Raw genomic sequence first — 23,017 nt, 5'->3', positions numbered from 1 at the left:
TGATCCTGCCCAGGAACTAGAGAAGCTGGCAGCCTTCTCTCCCAGTGTCCCTGCTAGCCAGTGCAAGTCTCCAGTATCTCTGGAAGGAGCTTATAAAGCCTGTCTTCCACCACAGATTTGTATATCCTCTGCCCAAAGATCAGGTTCCCAAACCACCTAGTTCTGATAGCCAATAGGACTTCTCTTCAAAGTCTCACAGGACTGTAGCAAAGAAACAGTGCCTAAAAGACAATGGAGTTTCCTCCCTTCTATCCAACCCTGCAGCTATTCAGCTAGGCCCAACACAGAGAAAAAAAGCAAAAATATCCATCTCCTATTTTCCCTCCTGAGAAGTCCTTAACTACATACTTTTCTAGCTGCTGCCTTGGACGCTGCTTCCAGTCAGACTACATCTTGGGGCTCAGTGAAGTCTTCCCTTTTATAGCAGTGATGAGTCTTGGCATATCTTAACTATTGGGAGCCACTAAGAGTAAATAAGTTGTCTTGGACAATCAAAAAAGATTAAAAAGTAAACTGGAACTAAGACTAGGCTGAACTAATTAATGAGGTTTATCTTGTAAATGAAACCACTCTCTTAAGATGGGGAGAGGTGGCTGTTTTATGTAATGCACAGAAACCAACACAGAATTTAAGAAAATATGAGGAAACATACAAGTATTTTCCCCAAAAAAATAATAATCTCCAGAAACCGATTTAATGAAATGGAGATAAGTGATATACTTGATAGAGAGATAAAAATAACAGTCATAAAGATGTGTACTGTGATCAAAAGAGCAATGCATGAACAAATTGAGAATTTTAATCAAGATATAGAAAATATAAGAAAGTACCAAACAAATCACAAAGCCAAAGAACACAACAACTAAATTAAAAAAGTGAAAGAGTCAATAAATTAGGAGATGGCAATGAAATTTACTTAACTAGAGGAAAGAAAGAAAGGAAAGAAAAAAAAGAAAAATTGAAAAAGAAAGAAAAGAAAGAAAGAAGAAAGAAAGAAAGAAAGAAAGAAAGAAAGAAAGAAAGAAAGAAAAGAAAGAGATTAAAGGTGGTTATTTAAGACAAAATTAAGGAAATTAGGAAAAGAAAACATACGAAAGAATAAAATCCACAGGAAATAGCAAATAAATAGTTAAAATCACAATACCCTATAGTGGTAATAGAGGGAGGTAAATCACTCACAACTCTAGTATAAAGATTAGAAGACAAAAGAATTTGAAATGACATAGTTACTAATTTATAAATAATGTAAAAAAAATACACATTGTGACCTAAAAAATATAAATATGCAGGAGGAGTATAAAAATGTAATTTTTGTATGTGTTCAGAGTTTTTAACAGCTAAAATTGATTGTTATAAATATACACTGTTTTACATAAGTCTCATGGTAAACACAAAGCAAAAACTTAAAGTAGATGCACAAAAGATAAAAAATGAACTGTATGGAATCAAAGCATAAAGCTATAGAAAATCAAATCACAGACAAAGACAGCAAGAGAGGAGCAAAGGAACAAAGACATTATAAACCAACCAGAAAACAATTTACAAAATTGCAATAGTAAGTCCATATCTATCAGAAAATACTTTAAATAATAAATATACTGTATTCTCCAATCAAAATATAGAGTGACTGAGTGGATAATAAAACAAGACCTAATAGGGGTGGCTGGGTAGCTCAGTTGGTTAAGCATCTGCCTTCAGCTTAGGTCATGGTCCCAGGGTCCTAGGATAGAACCTACAGTGGGGTTCCCTACTCAGCAGGGAGTGTGCTTTTCCCTCTACCCCTACCCCTGTTGCTCTCTCTCTCTCTCTCAAATAAATAAAATCTTTAAAAAATAACAAGACCCAGCAATATGTTGCCTACAAGAGACTCACTTCGGTTTTACAATGCATAAAGTGAAAGTGAACATTGGAAAAAGGTAATCTATGCAAAATGCAAATAAAAACAAAACAAAAACAAGAGAAAAAAGCACAGATAGCTAAACTTGTATCAGACAAAAAGACTTTAAGCCAAAAACTGTAACAAGAGACAAGTCATTATATAATGATAAAGGGATCAATTCACCAAGACAATGTAACATTAGTAAATATTTATGTACCAAATTTAGAAGCACCAAAGTATATAAAGCAAATATCAAGAAATTGAAGGGAGAAACATACAATACGATAATGGTAGGGAACTTCAATACCCCATTTTAACAATGGATAGATAATTAGACAGAAAATCAGTATGGAAACATCAATCTTAAACTAAATATTGAACCTGATGGACTTAACAGATATTTATAGAACATTCCATCCAGCAGGAGCGGAGTACATCCTTATTAAGTACACACCCACTTTCTGCAGGAAAGCATATGATAAGCCACAACAAAAAAAATGTCAATAAATTTAGGAAAATGAAAACAATATCAAACATCTATTCTAAACACAAATGTATGAAACTAGAAATCAATTACAAGAAGAAAATTGGAAAATTAAAATTTGTGGAGAATAGGCAGCATGCTATGGAACAACCAAGGGGTCATAGAAGAAATAAGAAGAGAAGTTGAAAAATACTTTGAAAAAACGAAAATGGATACACAACATACTAGAGTGTTTGATGTAGCAAAGCAGTTATAAAAAGGAAGTTTTTTTGTGATAAATGTCTACATTAAATAGAGAAATATCTGACATAAGAACCTAATCTACTCCTCAAAGGCTAGAAAAAGTAGAATAACCTATACATAACTTGAGTAGAAGAAAGAAAATAGCATAGAATGGAAAGAAATGAGACTAAAAAGTCAATAGAAAATATTGAAAGTTGATGTTTTGAAAATGTAAATAAAACTGACAAACCACTAGCTAGACCTACTAAGAAAAAAGCAGTATGACTCAAATAGCTAAAATTAGAAATGAAGGAGAAGACATTATAACTGACATCACAGGAACAAAAAGGAGAATAACTATAGACAGGTATATGCCCCCAAATTGGGCAAGGTAGAAGAAATGGATAAGCAACCTAGACATGTACAGTCTACTGAATCATGAATCATGAACAAATAAAAAACCTTAACAGACTAAAACAAAAGAGATTGAATCATTAATCAAAAATCTCCTCAAAAACAAAATTCTAGACTCCAATGGCTCCATTGGTGAGTTCTCCTGAGCATTGAAAGAATACCAATCCTTGTCAAAATCTTGTAAAAATCAGAAGAGGGGAAAAAAAAAAAAAACACTTCTGAAGTCATTTTACAAAGCTAGTATTGCTCTAATAACAAAGCTGGGCAAGGATATTATAAGAAGATATATAATAGGCCAATATCCCTGATGAACATAGATGAAAAAAATCCCCAACAAAATAATGGAAAACTAATTAAAAAGTAAATTAAAAGGGTGGTGCCTCGGTGGATCAGTTGGTTGAGCACCCATTTCTTGATTTCATCCCAGGTAATGATCTCAGGGTTGTGAGTCTTACATTGGGCTCCACACTGAGCATGGAGCCTGCTCAAGATTCTCTCTGTTCTTCTCCCTCTGCCCCTCCCCTCTTGCTCTTTTTCTCTCTAAGAATAAAAATTATAAAATAAAATAATAAAATAAAATAAAATAAATAAAATAAAATACTATATTAAAAGGATCATACATCATGACCAAGTAACATTTATCCCAGTGATGCAGGGATGGTTCACCCTCAACAAATCAATCACTGTGATACATCACATTAACAAAATAAAGTACAAAAATCATATGATTATCTCAATAGGTGCAGAAAAAGGATTTGACAAAATTCAATATCCTTTTACTATATAAACATATTTGTGTAGAAAGGTTGTACCTCAACATAATAAAGGTTATATATGACAAGCCCACATCTAAGATCATACTTAATGGTGACAGCTCAAAATTTCTTCTCTGAGACCAAGAACAAGACAAGGATGAATTCTCTCGTTAACTTCTATTCAAAATAATACTACAAGTATTATTAGGCAGGAAGAAATAAAAGGTATCCAAATAAGAAAAAAAGAAGTAAAATTGTCTGTTGTAGATGATACAATCTTACATGTGGGACACACTTACATACGGGAAACCACAAAAATGTTAGAGCTAATAAATTCAGTAAAATTTTAGAATACGATTTCTATATACAAAAATTAGTTGCATTTCTATACACTAATGAATTATTGGAAAGAGAAGTTAATAATCCCATTTATAATAACATCACCAAGAATAAAATACTTAGAAATGAATTTATCCAAAGAAGTGAAAGATTTTATATATATACATATTTATATATATAGTTTATATACATATATATACTAAAAATTATTAAAAATTGATGAAATAAATTGAATAATACAATAAATGTAAAGATATTCTCTGCTGATAGATTGGAAGTATGAATATTATTAAAATACCTGTACTACCCAAAGCTATCTACAGATTCAATGCAATCCCTATCAAAATTTCAATGTCATTTTTTACAGAAATAGAAAAAGTTCTAAAATTATGTGAAACCACAAAAGACTTCCAAGAGCCAGAGCAGTATTGAAAAAGAATGACAAAGTATCACACTTTCTGATTTCAAACTATATCAAAAATCTATAGCAATAAAAAAACTATAGTCATCAAAAGAGTATGATATTGGCATAAAAACCAACACATATTAATGGAACAGGGTAGACAGCCTAAAATAAATGCATGTATATCCAATTGATTAATTTTCTTTTTTTAAAAAGATTTTATTTATTTATTCATGAGAGAAACAGAGAAAGAGAGAGGCAGAGAGACAGGCAGAGGGAGAAGTAGGCTCCACGCAGGGAGCCCAACATGGGACTTGATCCCAGGTCTCCAGGATCCTGCCCTGGGCTGAAGGCGGCACTAAACCACTGAGCCACCTGGGCTGCCCCAATTGATTAATTTTCAACAAAAGGACCAAGATTATACAATAGGGAAATTATAGTCTGTTCAATAAATCACATTGGGAAAATGGGATTGATACAGGGAAAAAAAATAAAACCTAACCTCTATCTCACATCATACACAAAAATCAAGTAAAGTAGAAAAAAGACTTGAATGTAAGATATAAAACTGTAAAACTCCTAGAGGAAAAAACACGATAACTTCTTTGAGGGGTCTTGGCAATGATTTTTTACTGTCACTGAAAGCAAAGGCAGCAAAAGATTACACAAGTAGGAGCACAACACTAAAAAGCTTCACCTTAGCAAATGAAATCATCCACAAAATGAAAATGCAAACTATGAAATGGAAAACATCTTTGCAAACCAAGTATCTGATAAAATAAGCAAGAAATCTTCCAACTCAATAGAAAGAAAAACTATTTTAATGGACAAAGAACACAAAATAGACCTTTTTCCAAGAATAGATATGTGCATGGCCAAGTACATGAGAATGTATTCAGCATCACTAATCATCAAGGAAATGCATATCAAAACTGCAACAAGATATCAAATCACATCTGTTTGGATGGCTATTATAAAAAGGCAATCGATAGCAAACGCTTGCAAAGATGTGGAGAAAAGGGAGCCCTCATACGGTGTTCATGGGGATATAAGCTGGTACAGCCACTAAGAAAAATAGTTTGGAGTTTCCTCAGAAAATTGAAAATAGAACCACCATATGATCTAACAAAGTTGCTTCTAACTATATAGCCAAAAGAAATAAAATCAGTATCTTGAAGAGATTTAATTACAGCATTATTCACAATAGCCAAGGTATGGAAAAAATCTATATGTTCAACAATAGATAAATGGATCAGAAAAGTGCTTGCTATGTATACAATGAAACCATGTTCAACTTTAAAAAGAAGGAAATATTGTCATTTGTGACAACATGGATGAACCTGGCCAGCTGTATGCTAAGTGAAATGAGCCAAACAAGGAAAGACAAATACTAAATAGTATCATTTATATGTGGAATTAAAAAAAAATTAAACTCCTATAAAGAGAGTAGAAAAATAGTTGACAGTGAGAAATAGAGATTGGTTAGTAGGAGGGTACCAGTTTTCAGTTTTAAGATGAATAAAGTCCAAGAATCTAATATATAATATGGTGACTATAGTTGATAACATTCAATTGTATAGTTGAAATTTGCTAAGACAGTAGAACTTATACGTTCTCATATACTCACAGAGAAGGATAAATAAATAAAGTGCTAAATGTGTTAAGTCAGTGGGGGAAATCCTTTCACAGTATATACATATATCAAATCATCAGTTTGTACATTTTAAATGTCTTACAAGTTTATTTGCCTATTATACCTCAGTAAAGTTGGAAAAGCATAATAAAACAAATACATTCTGGAGATCTACTACATGATATAGTTACTACAGTAAAAAATATTGTATTGTACGCTTAAAATTTGGCAAATGGTAGTAGTTATATTAAGTGTTCTTTACACTAAATATTTTTAAATAATACATTAATAAAATTGCCATTACTACTACTACTACTACTACCACTTCTACTACTACTACTACTATAATTATTATACAAAGGCAGAAGGAAATTTTGGGAAGTGGTGCATATGTTTATGTCCTTGATGGTGCTGATAGACTCATGAGTGTGTATTTATTTATACCCAAATATTGTTTACATTAAATATGTATAGTGTTGTAGTTATTAATTATAACTTAAGGTGGCTTAAAAATAGTTATAAATACAAATTCAAGAACTAAGGGAATGGAAAGAGAATATAAAACATTCAGATAGGGTCAAGCAATCCACAGAGAAGCAGGATTTTCCTTAACCTCCAAATACATGGTCAGGAAAAATTATAAAATCCTTTGGTAAGAACTACATTCAGCATGCTTATATAAAAAAAAGGGGGGGATCCCTGGGTGGCGCAGCGGTTTGGCGCCTGCCTTTGGCCCAGGGCGCGATCCTGGAGACCCGGGATGGAATCCCACGTCGGGCTCCCGGTGCATGGAGCCTGCTTCTCCCTCTGCCTGTGTCTCTGCCTCTCTCTTTCTCTCTCTCTCTCTCTCTGTGTGATTATCATAAATAAATAAAAAAAAAATTTTAAAAAGGGCTTTGTTCCTTTATGAATATTATAGACAGCTGCATAAAGTGTCTAGTTGGATAGGACTAAGATAGTATCCACCACTTTGCAAGAAGACTGATAGATTGAAAGAGCATGTCTGAAATCACAAAGTGAATAGTGATGAGGGGAGATCTGATAAGGAGACCTTTATAGTCCAAAAGACAAGATTTAATCAATCATACCTTGTTAGCTATAAGAGAAGACTTTTGAAGAAATGATAATGGCATGCTTGACAAGCACATTATCAATAGTCAAGAATAGTTTCTAGGGCAGCCCCCGTGGCTCAGCGGTTTAGCGCCGCCTACAGCTCAGGGCGTGATCCTGGAGACCCAGGATCGAGTCCCACGTCAGGCTCCCTGCATGGAGCCTGCTTCTCCCTCTGCCTGTGTCTCTGCCTCTCTCTCTCTCTCTCCTCTCTGTGTATTCTCATGAATAAATAAATAAAATCTTAAAAAAAAGTAGTTGTTTCCATTGAAAATGAAAAATTATAGATTTGAGTAAATCCAAGAGCAGGAAGTGATATAGATTACTTGCCAAGATATAGTCTAGGAATATTATAAGTCTTAAAGAAGCCAGTATTCTATCCCATGATAGACTATAAATGGCTAAATAAACTGTTTATGGGACAATGTTTGGTATGCTTGTGGCATAAAGGAGATTTCAAGGTTCCTTAATTCTCGGAGGAGAAGTGCAGAACTACTGGAAGTATCAGCATGTTGGAAAAATCTTGAGATCAATATTAAGAGTGTGTATACTACAGAAGTGTACTGACTAAAGTTCAAGTTCATTAACAGAAGGGGCTCAAAAGATAGAGTTAATAAATGCAATCAACTATTCTCAGGAAATGTTGAGCAACAAATCACCAGACTGGCCAAACTATAGTAAAGTGGAAGCAGGTGATGAATTTTCCCATGGAGTGTGGTAATGATGAGTGCTCTAGGCCAACTGTAGGCTAGACAAAAAGTTTATTTCTGAAATATGAAGTTATGACTGCAAATTTGAGTTCAGTGTACAGTATTCAATTTGATTACAGTGCTAATCCACTGTATTCAGTTGTCATACATCATAGGATAATGCTACTTTGGCTTTTTTTTTTCTGCCAAAAGTTATATCAAACATTTATGTAATATAAAACATTTACTTGGAAATCGGAATCATTAAAAGACAAAGTAATAGGAATTTTGTTTTTAATTTCAGGGATGTTCTCTGTGGAAAATTAGCTTGTGTTTGGCCACATAAGAATACTTATAAAAATGATGTTCGATCTGCAGTTTATTCTTATATTCAAGGGCATGCGTGCATATCTATGACTACTGGATTATCAGTGAGATCAGATGGAAGAGATTATGCCTATGTAGCTGATGGCACTGTTTGTGGTGCACAAATGGTAACAAAAATTTATATTTAGCTGTGTTAAATTATGTAATAGTCAAATACTATTTTCCATGATGACTATCACAATTACACTGAACGGATTTGAACCTGGTGGTGACTATTATTTCCCATACAATATTGAAAAGATAATTAAACTAGGCCTCATTTATGCAATAACTTTGCTTTTTGGGTGTTATAACCTGTCATTAATCCTGGTATGAGAAGATGCGTATGTGTTTTAAGCACAACATTCCACTAAATGAAGGTGATATTTTTATCCAATCTTTGAATGCTAACAAATTTTAATCATAGAATTCTGAGTTTTTAGTTTTTCCTCCTTCACAAAGAAATGTAAGTGAGCTTTTATATTTCTTAAACCATCTGTTTACGTTTATGATCATTACTTATACATTATGTATAAGTGTGAGAAGTTTGGAGAACCAAACAAAAAGTCTATATCAGGAAAGTATGGTTACAGTGATGTACATATATATATATATATATATATATATCCATATATACATACATTTGAGTGTTTGCGCTCATATAGTCATTAAAGGGAGAACAGCGATGATTCAGAGGCTGTTAGTTAATTTGTAAATACAAGTGCACACCTTCCAGAAAATATAAGGCATCTGAGAATTAAAGTAGCAATTGTAAATCAGTGTACTACACATATAAAGGACATTCAAACTTACTTGCAGAATTAAAAACAAAACAAAACCTTGAAATCGTGAATCAATTATCAATTCTTATTTTATGAAACTGTATGTTAATTATTTTTATTGAGGTATATTTGACCTAAATCTTATATTAGTTTCAGGTGTACAACATAATTGACATTATACACATTATGAGATGATCACCACAACAAGTCTATAGTCCATCACCTACAAAGTTAATACATTATTGGCTATATTCCTCCTACTGTGCATTATATCCTCATGACTTATTTGAACCTATATGCTTGTACTTTTTAATCTCTTTCATCTTTTTTGTCCTACCCAATCCCTTCCCCTCTGACAACCACCGATCTGTTCTCTGTGACTGTAAGTCTGGGTTTTGTTTTGTTTTGTTTTGTTTTTTTAAATTCCACATATAGGAGAAATAGCATTTGTTTTTCCCTGACTTATTTCAGTTGCATAATATCCTTAAGTTTCATTCATGTTGTCACAAATATCAAGATTTCATTATTTTTTTGTGGTTGAGTAGTAATGCACTGTATATATATATATATATATATATATATATATATATACATATTCTTTATCCATCTATTTTTTAAAAGATTTATTTATTTATTACTTATTATTTATTTGTTTATTCATGAGAGACAGAGAGGCAGAGACACAGGCAGAGAAAGAAACAGTCTCCCTGCAGAGAACCGGATGTGGGACTCAATCCCAGGACCCAGGGATCATGCCCTGAGCCGAAGGCAGAAGCTCAGCCACTGAGCCACCCAGGCATCCCTACCCATTCATTTATTGATGAACATCTGGGTTGTGTTTTTCTGTTATTGAGTTGTGTGAGTTCTTTACATATTTTGGATCTAAGCCCCTTATTATATATACGATTTGGAAATATCTTTTTACAGTAAGTTGCCTTTTTATTTTGTACATGGTTTCTTTTACTGCGTGAAGGCTTTTTAGTTTGACGTAGTCTGATTTGTTTATTTTTTGTTTTTGTTTCTCTTGCCTTTGATATCAGATTCAAAAAATAAAAATCTTTAAGATATTGTTGAATTTATCATCTATGTTTCCTTCTAGGAACTTTATGGTTTCAGATATTACATTCAAGTCATTAATATATTGTTAATCTTTGTACATGTTAAGATGGTGGTGGTCCAGTTTTATTCTTTTGTGTGTAGCTATCAGTTTTCCCAACACCATCGTTAGAAGACACTAATTCCTATTGTATATCTTGTCTCCTTCATTGTAAATTAAGTGACCATACATGTATAGGCTCCTTATTCTATTCTATTGGTTTATATGCCTATTTTGATTCCTATACTACACTGTTTCATTTGCTATAGCTCCATAATCTAGTTTGAAACCAGAAAAATGTAGTATCTCCAGGTTTATTATTTTTGAGGATTCTTTTGTCAATTAAATCCATCTGTGATTCCATACAAATTTTAGAATTTTTTTTCCATTTTGGTGATGAATGCCTTTGGAGATTTGATAGGCATTGCATTTAATCTGCAGATTGCTTTGATTAGTATTGATATTTTAACAATATTAATTCTTCCACTGCATGAGCACAGAATACCATTCCATTTATTTGTGTCCTCTTCAATTTCAATCATCATCCTATAGTTTTAGTGTACAGATCTTTCACCTCCTTGGCTAAATTTATCCCTAGGTATTTTATTCTTTTTGATGTAATTGTCAGTGGGATTTAAAAAAAAATCTTTTTGATAGTTTATTAGCATGTAGAAATGCAACAGATTTTTTTACCTTGATTTTTTAAGCCTGCAACTTTACTGAATTTCTTCACTAGTTCTAACAGTTTTGTGGTGGAGTCTTTAGGATTTTCCCTTTTAAAAATATTTATTTATTTATTTTAGAGAGGGAGAAAGAAAGAGCATAAATGAGGGGAGGAGCAGAGGGAGAGGGACAACCAGACTCTGCACTGAGTGTAGAGCCTGACATGAGGCTTAATCCCATGACCCTGAGATTATGGCTTGAACAGAAATTAAGAGTCAGATGCTTAACTGACTCAGCCACCCCAGGTACCCCAGGGTTTTCTATATATAATATCATGTCATCTGCAAATAGTTGGTTTTACTTCTTCCTTTCCACTTTGTTTGTCTTTTATTTGTTTTTGTTGTCTAATTGTTGCAGCTAGGACTTCCAATACTATGTTGACTAAAAATTGTCTTGCTGTTGGTCTTAGAGGTAAAGCTCTCAGCTTTTCGTCACTCATTGTGATACTGGCTGTATTTGTTATTTTATCCATTCAGACACTCTGTCTTTTGATTAAAGTATTTAGACAATTTACATGTAATGTAATTATTGATGCATATGTACTTATTCATATCTGTTTCATTCATTGTTTTCTGGCTGTTACTGTGGTTTGTCTCCTTTTCTTTCCCATTTTCTCCCTTTGTGTTTTGATGACTTAAGTGTTATGCTTATGTTTCTCTCTCATTTTCTCTTGTGTGTTTACTATAAATTTTTGTCTTGTGGTTACCATAAGATTGATATATATCTTTTTATGTATAGCACCTTAAGTTTGAACTAAAACTCTAAATTTTTGCTCTCCCCTTTTTGTGTTTTGTATGTATGTGTTTTTGATGTCACATTTTACATCTTTTTATTATATGTATCCCTTAACTAATTATTGCTGCTTAGTTAATTTTACTACTTTTATCTTTTAACATTCATAGTAGCTTTATAATTGTTAATCACTACCTATATTATATTTATTTTTTGCAGTGTGATTTTTACTTCTGTATGTTTTCCAGCTATTATACTAAATTACTGTAATTTATTTTTAGTTTAAATAAGCCCCTTTAACATTTCTTGTAAGACAATAATGACAAACTCCTTTAGCTTTTACTTCTCTTGAAAACTCTTTACTATTTCTTCATTTCTGGATGATAATCTTGCTGGTCAGAGTATTCTTAGAGGGATGATTTGTTTTTTGTTTTTGTTTTTGTTTTTCCCCTTTCAGCAGTTTGAATATCATGCCACTTCTTCAGGGCTGAAAAAAAAAATCTCTGCTGATAAATCACTGATTGCCTAATGAAATTTTTGATGAACATAATTTGTTCCTGTCTTCCTGCTTTTAAGATTCTCTTCTTTAACTTTTCACATTTTATTTTAGTTTTGCTTTTGTTTTTAGGGTTTTTTTTTTAAGTTTTTATTTAAATTCCAGTTAGTTAACATACAGTGTAATATTAGTTTCAGGTGTACAGTTCAGTGATTCAGCACTTATATATAATGACTGGTGCTCATCACAGCTGCACTAATCCCCATTACCTATTTAATCCATCCTCCAACTCACCTCCCCTCTGATAACCATCAGTTTGTTTGCGATAGTTAAGTCTTTCCCTTGATTTGCCTCTCTCCTTTTTCCTGTGTATACTCTTTTGTTTTGTTTCTTAAATTCCACATATGAGTAAATTCATATTGTATTTATATTCCTCTGACTTATTTCACATAGCATAATACTTTTAGCTTCATCTATATTGTTGCAAATGACAGGAGTTAATTCTCTTATGGCTGAGTAATATTCCACTATATATATATATATATATACATATTCTTTACTCATTCGTCAGTTGATGAACACTTGGGCGATTTCCATAGATTGGCTATTGTAGATAATACTGATATAAACATTAGGCTGTATTTATCCCTTTGAATTAGTATTTTTTGGTTTTTGTTTTTATTTTTTTATTGGAGTTCAATTTGCCAACATATAGCATAACACCCAGTGCTCATCCCATCAAGTGCCCCCCTCAGTGCCCATCACCCAGTCACCCCAGTCCCCCCACCCACCTCCCTTTCTATTACCCCTTGTTCATTTCCCAGAGTTAGGAGTCTCTCATGTTCTGTCACCCTCTCTGATGTTTCCCACTCATTTTCTCTCTTTTCCCCTTTATTCCCTTTCATTAATATTTATATTCCCCGAATGAAAGAGACCATATAATGTTTGTCCTTCTCTGATTGACTTATTTCACTCAGCATAATACCCTCCAGTTCCAACCACATCGAGGCAAATGGTGGGTATTTGTCATTTCTAATGGCTAAGTAATATTCCATTGTATACATAGACCACATCTTCTTTATCCATTCATCTTTCTATGGACACAGAGGCTCCTTCCATAGTTTGGCTATTGTGGCCATTGCTGCTATAAACATCGGAGTGCAGGGTCCCGGCATTTCACTACATCTGTATCTTTGGGGTAAACCCCCAGCAGTGCAATTGCTGGGTCGTAGGGTAGCTCTATTTTTAACTCTTTGAGGAACCTCCACACAGTTTTCCAGAGTGGCTGTACCAGTTCACATTTCCACTAAAAGTGCAAGAGGGTTCCCCTTTCTCCACATCCTCTCCAACATTTGTTGTTTCCTGTCTTGTTAATTTTCCCCATTCTCACTGGTGTGAGGTGGTATCTCATTGTGGTTTTGATTGTATTTCCCTAATGGCAAGTGATGCTAGGCATTTTCTCATGTGCTTGTTGGTCATGTCTGTATTTCCTTTGGTGAAATTTCTGTTCATGTCTTTTGCCCATTTCATTATTGGATTCTTTGTTTCTTTGCTGTTGAGTTTAATAAGTTCCTTATAGATCTTGGATACTAGCCCTTTATCTGGTATCTTCTCCCATTTTTTAGGTTGTCTTTTAGTTTTGTTACCTGTTTCTTTTTCTGTGCAGAGGCTTTTGATTTTGATTAAGTCCCAATAATTCATTTTTGCTTTTGTTTCCCTTGCCTTCATAGATGTGTGTTGCAAGAAGTTGCTGTGGCCAAGTTCAAAAAGGGTGTTGCCTATCCTCCTCTAGGATTTTGATGGATTCTTGTCTCACATTTAGATATTTCATCCATTTTGAGCTGATTTTTGTGTATGATGCAAGAGAATAGTCTAGTTTCATTCTTCTGCATGTGGCTGTCCAATTTTCCCAGAACCATTTATTGAAGACACTGTCTTTTTTTTTCCAGTGAACAGTCTTTCCTGCTTTGTCACATATTAGTTGACCATAGAGTTGAGAGGAGCCCATTTCTGGGTTCTCTATTCTGTTTAATTGATTTATGTGTCTGTTTTTGTGCCAGTATCACACTGTCTTGATGATCACATGCTTGTTGGACAACCTGAAATCCGGCATTGTGATGCCCCCGCTATGGTTTTCTTTTTCAATATTCCCCTGGCTATTTGGGATCTTTTCTGATTCCACACAAATCTTGAGATGGTTTGTTCCAACTCTCTGAAGAAAGTCCATCGTAGTTTGATAGGGATTGCATTGAATGTGTAAATTGCCCTGGGTAGCATTGACATTTTCACAATTTTAATTCTTCCAATCGTGAGCATGGAATATTTTTCCATCTCTTTGTGTCTTTCTCAATTTCTTTCAGAAGTCTTCTGTAGTTTTTAGGGTATAGATCCTTTATCTCTTTGGTTAGGTTTATTCTTAGGCATTTTATGTTTGGGTGTAATTGTAAATGGGATTGACTCCTTAATCTCTCTTTCTTCAGTCTCACTGTTAGTGTATAGAAATGCCACTGACTACTGGGCATTGATTTTGTATCCTGCCACACTGCCAAATTGCTGTATGAGTTCTAGCAATCTTGGAGTGGTGTCTTTTGGGTTTTCTATGTACAGTATACATCATCTGCAAAGAGGGACAGTTTGACTTCTTCATGGGCAATTTGAATGCCTTTTATTTCTTTTTGTTGTCTGATTGCTGAGACTAGGACTTCTAATACTATGTTGAATAGCAGTGGTGAGAGTGGACATCCCTGTCGTGTTCCTGATCTTAGGGGATAGGCTCCCAGTGCTACCCATTGAGAATGATATTTGCTGTGGGCTTTTCATAGATGGCTTTAAGATGCTGAGGAATGTTCTCTCTATCCTACACTCTGAAAAGTTTTGATCAGGAATGGATGCTGTAGGGTATTCCTGGGTAGCTCAGTGGTTTAGCACCTGCCTTTGGCTGAGGGTGTGATCCTGGAGTCCAAGGATCAGGTCCCACATTGGGCTCCTTGAGCGGAGCCTGCTTCTCCCTTTGCTTCTCTCTCTCTGTGTGTCTGTCATGAATGGATGAATAAAATCTTAAAAAAAGAAAAAGAAAAAGGAATGGATGCTGTATTTTGTCAAGGGCTTTCTCTGTGTCTATTGAGAGGATCATATGGTTCTTGTTTTTTCTCTTGTTGATATGATCTATCACGTTGATTGTTTTATGACTGTTGAACCAACCTTGCATCCTGGGGATAAATCCCACTTGGTCAGGGTGAAAAATCTTCTTAATGTATTGTCGTATCCATTGGCTAGTATCTTGTTGAGAATTTTTGCATCCATGTTCATCAGGGATATTGTTCTATAATTTTTTTGGTGGGGTCTTTGTCTGGTTTTGGAATTAAGGTGATGCTGGCCTCATAAAATGAGTTTGGAAGTATACCATTCCTTTCTATCTTTTGGAACAACTTTAGTTGAATAGGCATTGTTTCTTCTTTAAACGTTTGATAGTATTCCCCTGGGAAGCCATTTGACCCTGGACTTTTGTGTCTTGGGAGGTTTTTGGTGATTACTTCAATTTCTTCCCTGGTTATCTGCCTGTTCAGGTTTTCTATTTCTTCCTGTTCCAGTTTTGGTAGTTTGTGGTTTTCCAGAAATGCATCCATTTCTTCTAGATGACTAATTTATTGGCGTATAGGTGCTCAAAATACATTTTAAAAATCGTCTGTATTTCCTTGGTGTTGGTTTTGATCTCTCCTTTTTCATTTGTGATTTTATTAATTTGAGTCTGTTCTCTTTTCTTTTTGATAAGGCTGGCCAATGGTTTATCTATCTTATTAATTCTTTCAAAGAACCAACTCCTGGTTGTGTTTATCTGTCCTACAGTTTTTTTTTTTTATTTCATTTATTTATACATGAGAGATACAGAAAGAGAGAGAAGCAGAGACACAGGCAGAGGGAGAAGCAGGCTCCATGCAGGGAGCCCGATGTTGGAATCGATTCCGGTCTCCATGATCACGCCCTGGGCCAAAGGCAGGTGCTCAACCACTGAGCCACCCAGGGATCCCCTGTCCTACATTTTTTTCTGGTCTCTATTTCATTGAGTTCTGCTTGAATCTTTATTTTCTCTCTTCTTCTGCTGGGTGTAGGTTTTATTTGCTGTTCTTTCTCCAGTTCCTTTATTTGTGAGTTTAGCTTGTGTATTTGAGCTTCTCCCAATTTTTTGAGGGATACTTGTATTTCCCTCTTAGGATTGCTTTTACTGTATCCCAAAGATTTTGAATGGTTGTATCTTCATTTTCATTAGTTTCCATGAATCTTTTAAATTTTTCTCTAATTTCCTGGTTGACCCATTAATCTTTTAGTAGGATGGTCTTTAACCTTCACGTGTTTGAATTTCTTCCAATTTCTCTTGTGACTGAATTCTAGTTTCAAAGCATTGTGGTCTGAAAATATATGCAGGGGACAATCCCAATCTTTGGGTATTAGTTGAGACCTGATATGTGACCCAGAATGTGGTCTATTCTGGAGAAAGTTCCATGTGCACTTGACAAGAATGTGTATTCAGTTGCATTTGGATGTAAAGTTCTGTAAATATCTGTGAAATCCATCTGGTCCAGTGTATCATTTAAAGCGCTTGTTTCCTTGGAGATGTTGTGTTTAGAAAATCTGTCATTTGCAGAAAGTGCCATGTTGAAGTCTCCTACTATTAGTCTATTATTATCTAAGTATATCTTTATTTTGGTTATTAATTGATTGATATACTTGGCAGCTCCCACATTAGGGGTATAAATATTCATGATTGTTAGGTCTTCTTGTTGGATAGACCCTTTAAGTATGATATAGTGTCCCTCTTCATCTCTTACTACAGTCTTTGGGATAAACTTAATTTATCCGATATGAGGATTGCTACCCAGCCTTCTTTAGAGGCCCATTTGAATGGTAAATGCTTCTCCATCCCTTCATTTTCAGGCTGTAGGTGTTCTTAGGTCCAAAATGAGTCTCTTGTAGACAGCAAGAGACTCTCTCAGGCACAATGTGAAATAAGGAGGAACAACAACACTGGAAGTGGCCAACTCTCCTGCCCTAGAGTCAGGTCCCCTCAGTAACTAACGCAGTCTCCCAGTCCGCCGTGGCCTGGATGTTCCCGGGCAGTGCAGGGGCACTGATCTGCACAGCTTGGGGGTGCCGGGCGGCAGGAGAGTCCTCACTGTCCTGTGCCCTCCCTGCCTCCACCTGTCCTGGGGGGAGTGTAGGATCGTGGGCTGTGTCTGCTCAGTGCCCTGGGATCTGGGGCCTGAGCTCCTGGAATCGTGTTCCCAGGCCGCAGTTCCCGAAGGTGGCAGGGTGCCTCCATCCAGAGTCCCCACCTGACCCACCAGCTTTTCCCCCAAGACCCCGTGGGGCACAACTCCAGCCCTTTACCGAGCTCGGCCCACAGTCTGTGGTGTACTTTCCCCTGGGTGTACTTCCTCTGTTAGTGACCCCCGGATACTGGAGGCTTCCCTGCGCCTCCTGCGATTCTGCCGGATTTCCCTGCTAAGCGCCTTTCTGTCCGGGAAGAATCCGGTGCAGATTTTTATCTTCCCACTTCTCCAGGGTGAGGCTTTCCTGTCCCGGAGCCTTTCCTCTCCCAGCCTTAGCCTGGCTCCTCGCAGGGCCCTTCTCCCACTGGATTATTTTATTTTATTTTATTTATTTTATTTTATTTTATTTTATTTTATTTTATTATTTTTATTTTATTTTATTTTATTTTATTTTATTTTATTTTATTTTATTTTATTATTTTATTTTCTGTCTTCCTACCTTTTGTTAAAAGCAAAAATCCTTCTCTCTGTAGCATTCCAGCTGTTCTCTCGTTAAATCTCAGGTCAAATTCGTAGGTTTTCAGGATGATTTGAAAGTTATCTAGGTAAGTTGGTGGGGCCAGGTGAGCCATCTTTCCCCGCCTCTCCATTGTCAGAGACTTTGATCATAACTAGGCAACTCAATGATGCTAAGCACCACTGTCATTCTGAGCTTCCAGTGAAGAGTAGGTCTCATTCTTAACTAAGCAGGATGAAAAGTATTATCACAAGTTGTGATAAAATTATATTTGGATGTATATTTGAATTTTTGTAAAGTATTATTTTTTTATTCAAAAATAACCGTGGCTTATTTTCATTGTTGTTAAATAACTATAATTGCTCCCACACAAATAATAGCTATTTTTAAAAATATTTCAGACACACATATTTTTTATTCATTCTTTCTTTTTAAAAATGTGTAGAATCAGAACTCTGCAAATAGACATTTAAAAAAATATTTTATTTATTTATTTGAGGAGAGAGAGAGCACACAGAGGGAGAGGACTCCCTGCTCAGAAGGGAGCCTGACACAAAGGTCAATCCCTGGATCCCAAGACCATGACCTCAGCCAAAGGCAGTCGTACTGAGCAACCCAGGCCCCCCTGCAGATAGAAATTGATTGTAAAATAACTAGTTACAGCATATCATTTGTGGTATATTATTTGATTGAAAGTGTACTTCCAAGACTTTGCCTGACACACATTTATAGTGACAGCAGACATAAGGAAAGTGTGTTGAATGAAAGCGAAGTATGATCTCATCACAGGATGTAGAAAATATTGATATTTTTTTAAATGCAAGATTCTTATTTTTAATAGACATATATGTTATAAATAGCCTTTTAGAGTGGACTTCAGGAATCCAGGATATTAATTCTATCATGTTAAATTACAATATTTGTATACATCACCATATAAGGATAAATTATTATTTATAAGCCTATGTTGTGTCTATATATAAAAAATTCTTGTGTTACTCAAAATATAAGACAATACCACAAGTATTGGAAAAACTATAAAAGTAGTCTTGGGAAGGTAGCGGAGTCAATAAAGTGCCAAATATGGTATGTTTTATCTATTTCCAAAATTACTTATTGATAACATTATTTGTCCTCAGTTTCTTAATGAAAATTATTTCTTAATTAATAACAGAACTTGAGATCATGTCTAAAATCCAGTAAGAAAAGGCAGTTAAGAACCAATGAATATATATATATAATTAATTTTTTATGCCCCTATACTTGTCTAATTTAGGCAATTTGTCATCTACATATAGCAGGTGCCATTTTTGTTACTTTTTTATTTTGGTAAAATATTCATAACAAAAAGTACTATTTAATGGTCTACAAGTGTACACTCCAGTGACATTAAATACATTTACATTGCTGTGCAACCACCATCATTATCCTTCCCTGGAGATTTTTCATCATCTTAAATTGAAACCTTGTGCATGTTAAACAATACTTCCCCATTACTCTTTTCCACTAGTATCCACTACTATACTTTCTGTCTCTAAAAATTCAACTACTCCATGTGTCTCATATAAGTGGAATCATACAACATGTGTTCTTTTGTGACTGCCTTATTTCACCTAGAATCTTGTTTTTAAGGTTCATGCATGTTGTAGCATCTAAAAGAATTTCATTCTCTTATTTTTCCCCTCTCTTTTAAGTTGAATTTTTTACAAAAGATTTTAATGATTTATTCACAAGAGACATGGAGAAAGAAGTAGAGTCACCAGCAGAGAGAAGCAGGCTCCCTGCATGGAGCCTGATATGGGACTTGATCCCAGGACCCTGGGATCACAACCTGAACCAAAGGCAGATGCTCAAACACTGAGCCACCCAGATGCCCTTAAGTTTTATTTGAATTTCAGTTAGTTAACATATAGTGTTATATTAGTTTCATGTGTACAATATAGTGATTCAACACTATCAAACAACACACTGTGCTAATCATAAGTGCACACACCTTAGTCACCATCACTTATTTCACCCATCCCCCAACCTCCTCTCCTCTGGTAACCATCAATTTGTTCTCTATAATTAAGACTGTTTCAGGACATCTGGGTGGCTCAGTGGTTGAGTGTCTGCCTATGGCTCAGGGCGTGACCCTGGGATCCTGGGATCAAGTCCCACATTGGGCTACCTGCAAGGAGCCTGTCTGTCATGAATAAATCTTTTTATTTTTTTTAAAGACTTTCTTAATTGTCTCTTTCTTATTTTTTCACCTTTACTTTTTTTTTCTTAACTTACATATGAGTAAAATCATATGGTTTGTATTTCCCTGACAGACTTCTTTCATTTAGCATTATACAATCTAGTTTCATCCATATCAATGCAAATGGTAAGATTTCAATCCTTTTTATGGTTAAATAATATTTCATTATAAATACACACATCTTCCTTATCCATCTATTGTTTGAAACTTGAGTTGCTTCCATTTCTTTACTATTATAAATAATGATATTATAAATAAGGGATGCATGACTCCCATTGAATTGTACCTTTGTATTTTTTGTGTAAACATCATACACAGTAGTGTGATTGCTGGATCATAAGGTGGTTCTATTTTTAACTTTCTAAGGAATCTCCCTATTGTTTTCCACAGTAGCTACACTGGTTTGCATTCCCACAAGAATTGTATGAGTCTTCCTTTTCTCCACATTCTCACCAACACCTGTTGTTTCTTGTGTTGTTGATTTTAGCCATTCTGACTGGTGTGAGGTGATATTTCATTGTAGTTTTGATTTGTATTTCCCTGATGATGACTGATGTTGAGCATCTTTTCATATATCTTTTGGCCATCTGTATGCCTTCTTTGGATAAATATCTGTTTATGTCTTCTGCCCATTTTTAATCCGATTATTTCAGTTTTTGTTGTTGAGTTGTATCATATTATATATCTTATGGATACTGATGCATTATTGGGTATGTCACCATATTGTCCTGATGACTGCAGCTTTGTAATATAATTTGAAGTCTGGAATTGTGATGCCTCCAACTTTGCATTTTCTTTTCAAGATTGCTTTGCCTATTCAGGGTCTTTAATGGTTCCAGATTTCTTTCTTTGGTTGACTTATAGTTCCATAGCTTTGTGGCCAGAAAGGATGCATGCATGGTATGGCTTTGATCTTGAATTTGCTGAAGTTTGTTTTGTCAGCTAATGTTATCTATTCTGGAGAATGTTCCATATGCAGTTGAATACAATGTGTACTCTGCTGTTTTAGGGTGGAATATTCTAAGTTTCTCTGTTAAATCAAACTACTGCAGTATGTCTTTCTTTTTTTAAGATTATATTTATTTATTCATGAGAGACACAGAGAGAGACAGGCAGAGACACAGGCAGAGGGAGAAGTAGGCTCCCTGCAGGAAGCCCAATGTGGGACTTGATCCTGGGACCCCAGGATCATGCCCTGGGCTATAGGCAGATGCTTAACCACTGAGCCACCCAGGCATCCCGCAGTATGTCTTTCAAAGCTACTGTTACCTTGTTTGCATCATCCATCCATCAATATAAGTTCTGTGTGAAAGTCCCCTATTATTATTGTATTATAGCCAATTAGTTCCTTTATGTTTGCTATTAATTATTTTATGTATTTGGGTGCTACTGCATTGTGTACATAAATATTTTTCATTGTTATATCTTGTTGGGTTGTCCCTTCTATTATTACATAGTGTCCTTCTTTCTCTCTTGTCATAGTATTTGTTTAAAATTTTAATTTTTTTCTATATAAATAATGCTACTCCATCTTTCTTTTGATATCCATTTGTAGGATAGATGTTTCTCCATCCTCTGATTTTCAATCTATGTTTGTCTTCATGTCTTTTATGGGCAGCATATAGATGGATGTTGTTTTTTATACATTCTGTCACCCTATATCTTTTGATTGGAGCATTTAGTCCATTTGCATTAAAAATATTTTTTAATTTAAATTCAATTTCCAACATATAGTATAACACACAGTGCTCATCATATCATGTGCCTTTCTTCATGCTCATCACCCAGTTACCACATTCCCCAACACACCTCTGTTTCCACAACCTTTTGTTTGTTACCCAGAGTCAACAGCTAATTTTTCCCAAGTTCTCCTTCTTCCCTTACTGTCCCTTTCACTATTTCTTATAGTCCACATATGAGGAAACCATATGATAATTGCATTTTTCTGATTGACTTATTTCACTCAGCAGAATATCCTACAGTTCCACCCACGTAGATGTAAATGGTAGGTATTCATCCTTTCTTTTTTTTTTCTTACAAATTTATTTTTTTATTGGTGTTCAATGTTCAATTTGCCAACATATAGAATAAAACCAAGTGCTCATCCCATCAAGTGCCCACTTCAGTGCCCGTCACCCAGTCACCCCCACCCCCCGCCCACCTTCCCTTCCACCACCCCTAGTATTTTTCCCAGATTAGAAGTCTTTCATATTCTGTCTCTCTGATATTTCCCACTCATTTTTTTCTCCTTTCCCCTTTATTCCCTTTCACTAATTTTTATATTCCCCGAATGAATGAGACCATATAATGTTTGTCCTTCTCCGATTGACTTATTTCACTCAGCATAATACCCTCCAGTTCCATCCACGTCGAAGCAAATGGTGGATATTTGTCATTTCTAATGGCTGAGTAATGTTCCATTGCATACATAGACCACATCTTCTTTATCCATTCATCTTTCGTTGGACACCGAGTCTCCTTCCACAGTTTGGCTATTGTGGACATTGCTGCTATAAACATCGGGGTGCAGGTGTCCCGGCGTTTCACTGCATCTGTATCTTTGGGTTAAATCCCCAGCAGTGTAATTGCTGGGTCCTAGGGCAGTTCTATTTTTAACTCTTTGAGGAACCTCCACACAGTTTTCCAAAGTGGCTGTACCAGTTCACATTCCCACCAACAGTGCAAGAGGGTTTCTCTTTCTCCACATCCTCTCCAACATTTGTGGTTTCCTGCTTTGTTAATTTTCCCCATTCTCATTGGTGTGAGGTGGTATCGCATTGTGGTTTTGATTTGTATTTCCCTGATGGCAAGTGATGCGGAGCATTTCCTTATGTGCTTGTTGGCCGTCTCCTCTCTGAGATTTCTGTT

General features: G+C 35.2%; 1 protein-coding gene and 1 long non-coding RNA gene across 22 annotated transcripts in view; one reads left to right on the top strand and one right to left on the bottom strand.

Moving 5' to 3' along the window:
- Positions 1-23,017, top strand: part of LOC140604883 (disintegrin and metalloproteinase domain-containing protein 18-like) — a 183,340-nt gene that overhangs the window by 83,989 nt on the left and 76,334 nt on the right. For 10 of the 19 annotated variants that reach the window (XR_012007699.1, XR_012007698.1, XM_072776560.1 and 7 more), the window contains 2 exons: positions 8,233-8,422; positions 9,743-9,934. Coding sequence is in view for 14 of the 19 variants with exons in the window: in XM_072776560.1 (XP_072632661.1) it covers positions 8,233-8,422; positions 9,743-9,934 (382 nt within the window). In the remaining 5 variants the exon portion in view is untranslated. Of the gene's footprint in view, positions 1-8,232; positions 8,423-9,742; positions 9,935-23,017 lie in introns of those variants that run through there. The other 9 variants (XR_012007702.1, XR_012007701.1, XR_012007700.1 and 6 more) reach the window with 2 other exon arrangements.
- Positions 1-23,017, bottom strand: part of LOC140604889 (uncharacterized) — a 122,825-nt gene that overhangs the window by 34,969 nt on the left and 64,839 nt on the right. The gene's annotated exons all lie outside the window — the stretch shown is intronic.

Source organism: Canis lupus, chromosome 15, assembly GCF_048164855.1.
Source record: "Canis lupus baileyi chromosome 15, mCanLup2.hap1, whole genome shotgun sequence".
In the NCBI taxonomy this organism is placed as follows: Eukaryota; Metazoa; Chordata; class Mammalia; order Carnivora; family Canidae; genus Canis; species Canis lupus.
The sequence above is the reverse complement of the archived record's forward strand: the minus strand, read 5'-3'. Positions and strand labels throughout refer to the sequence as shown.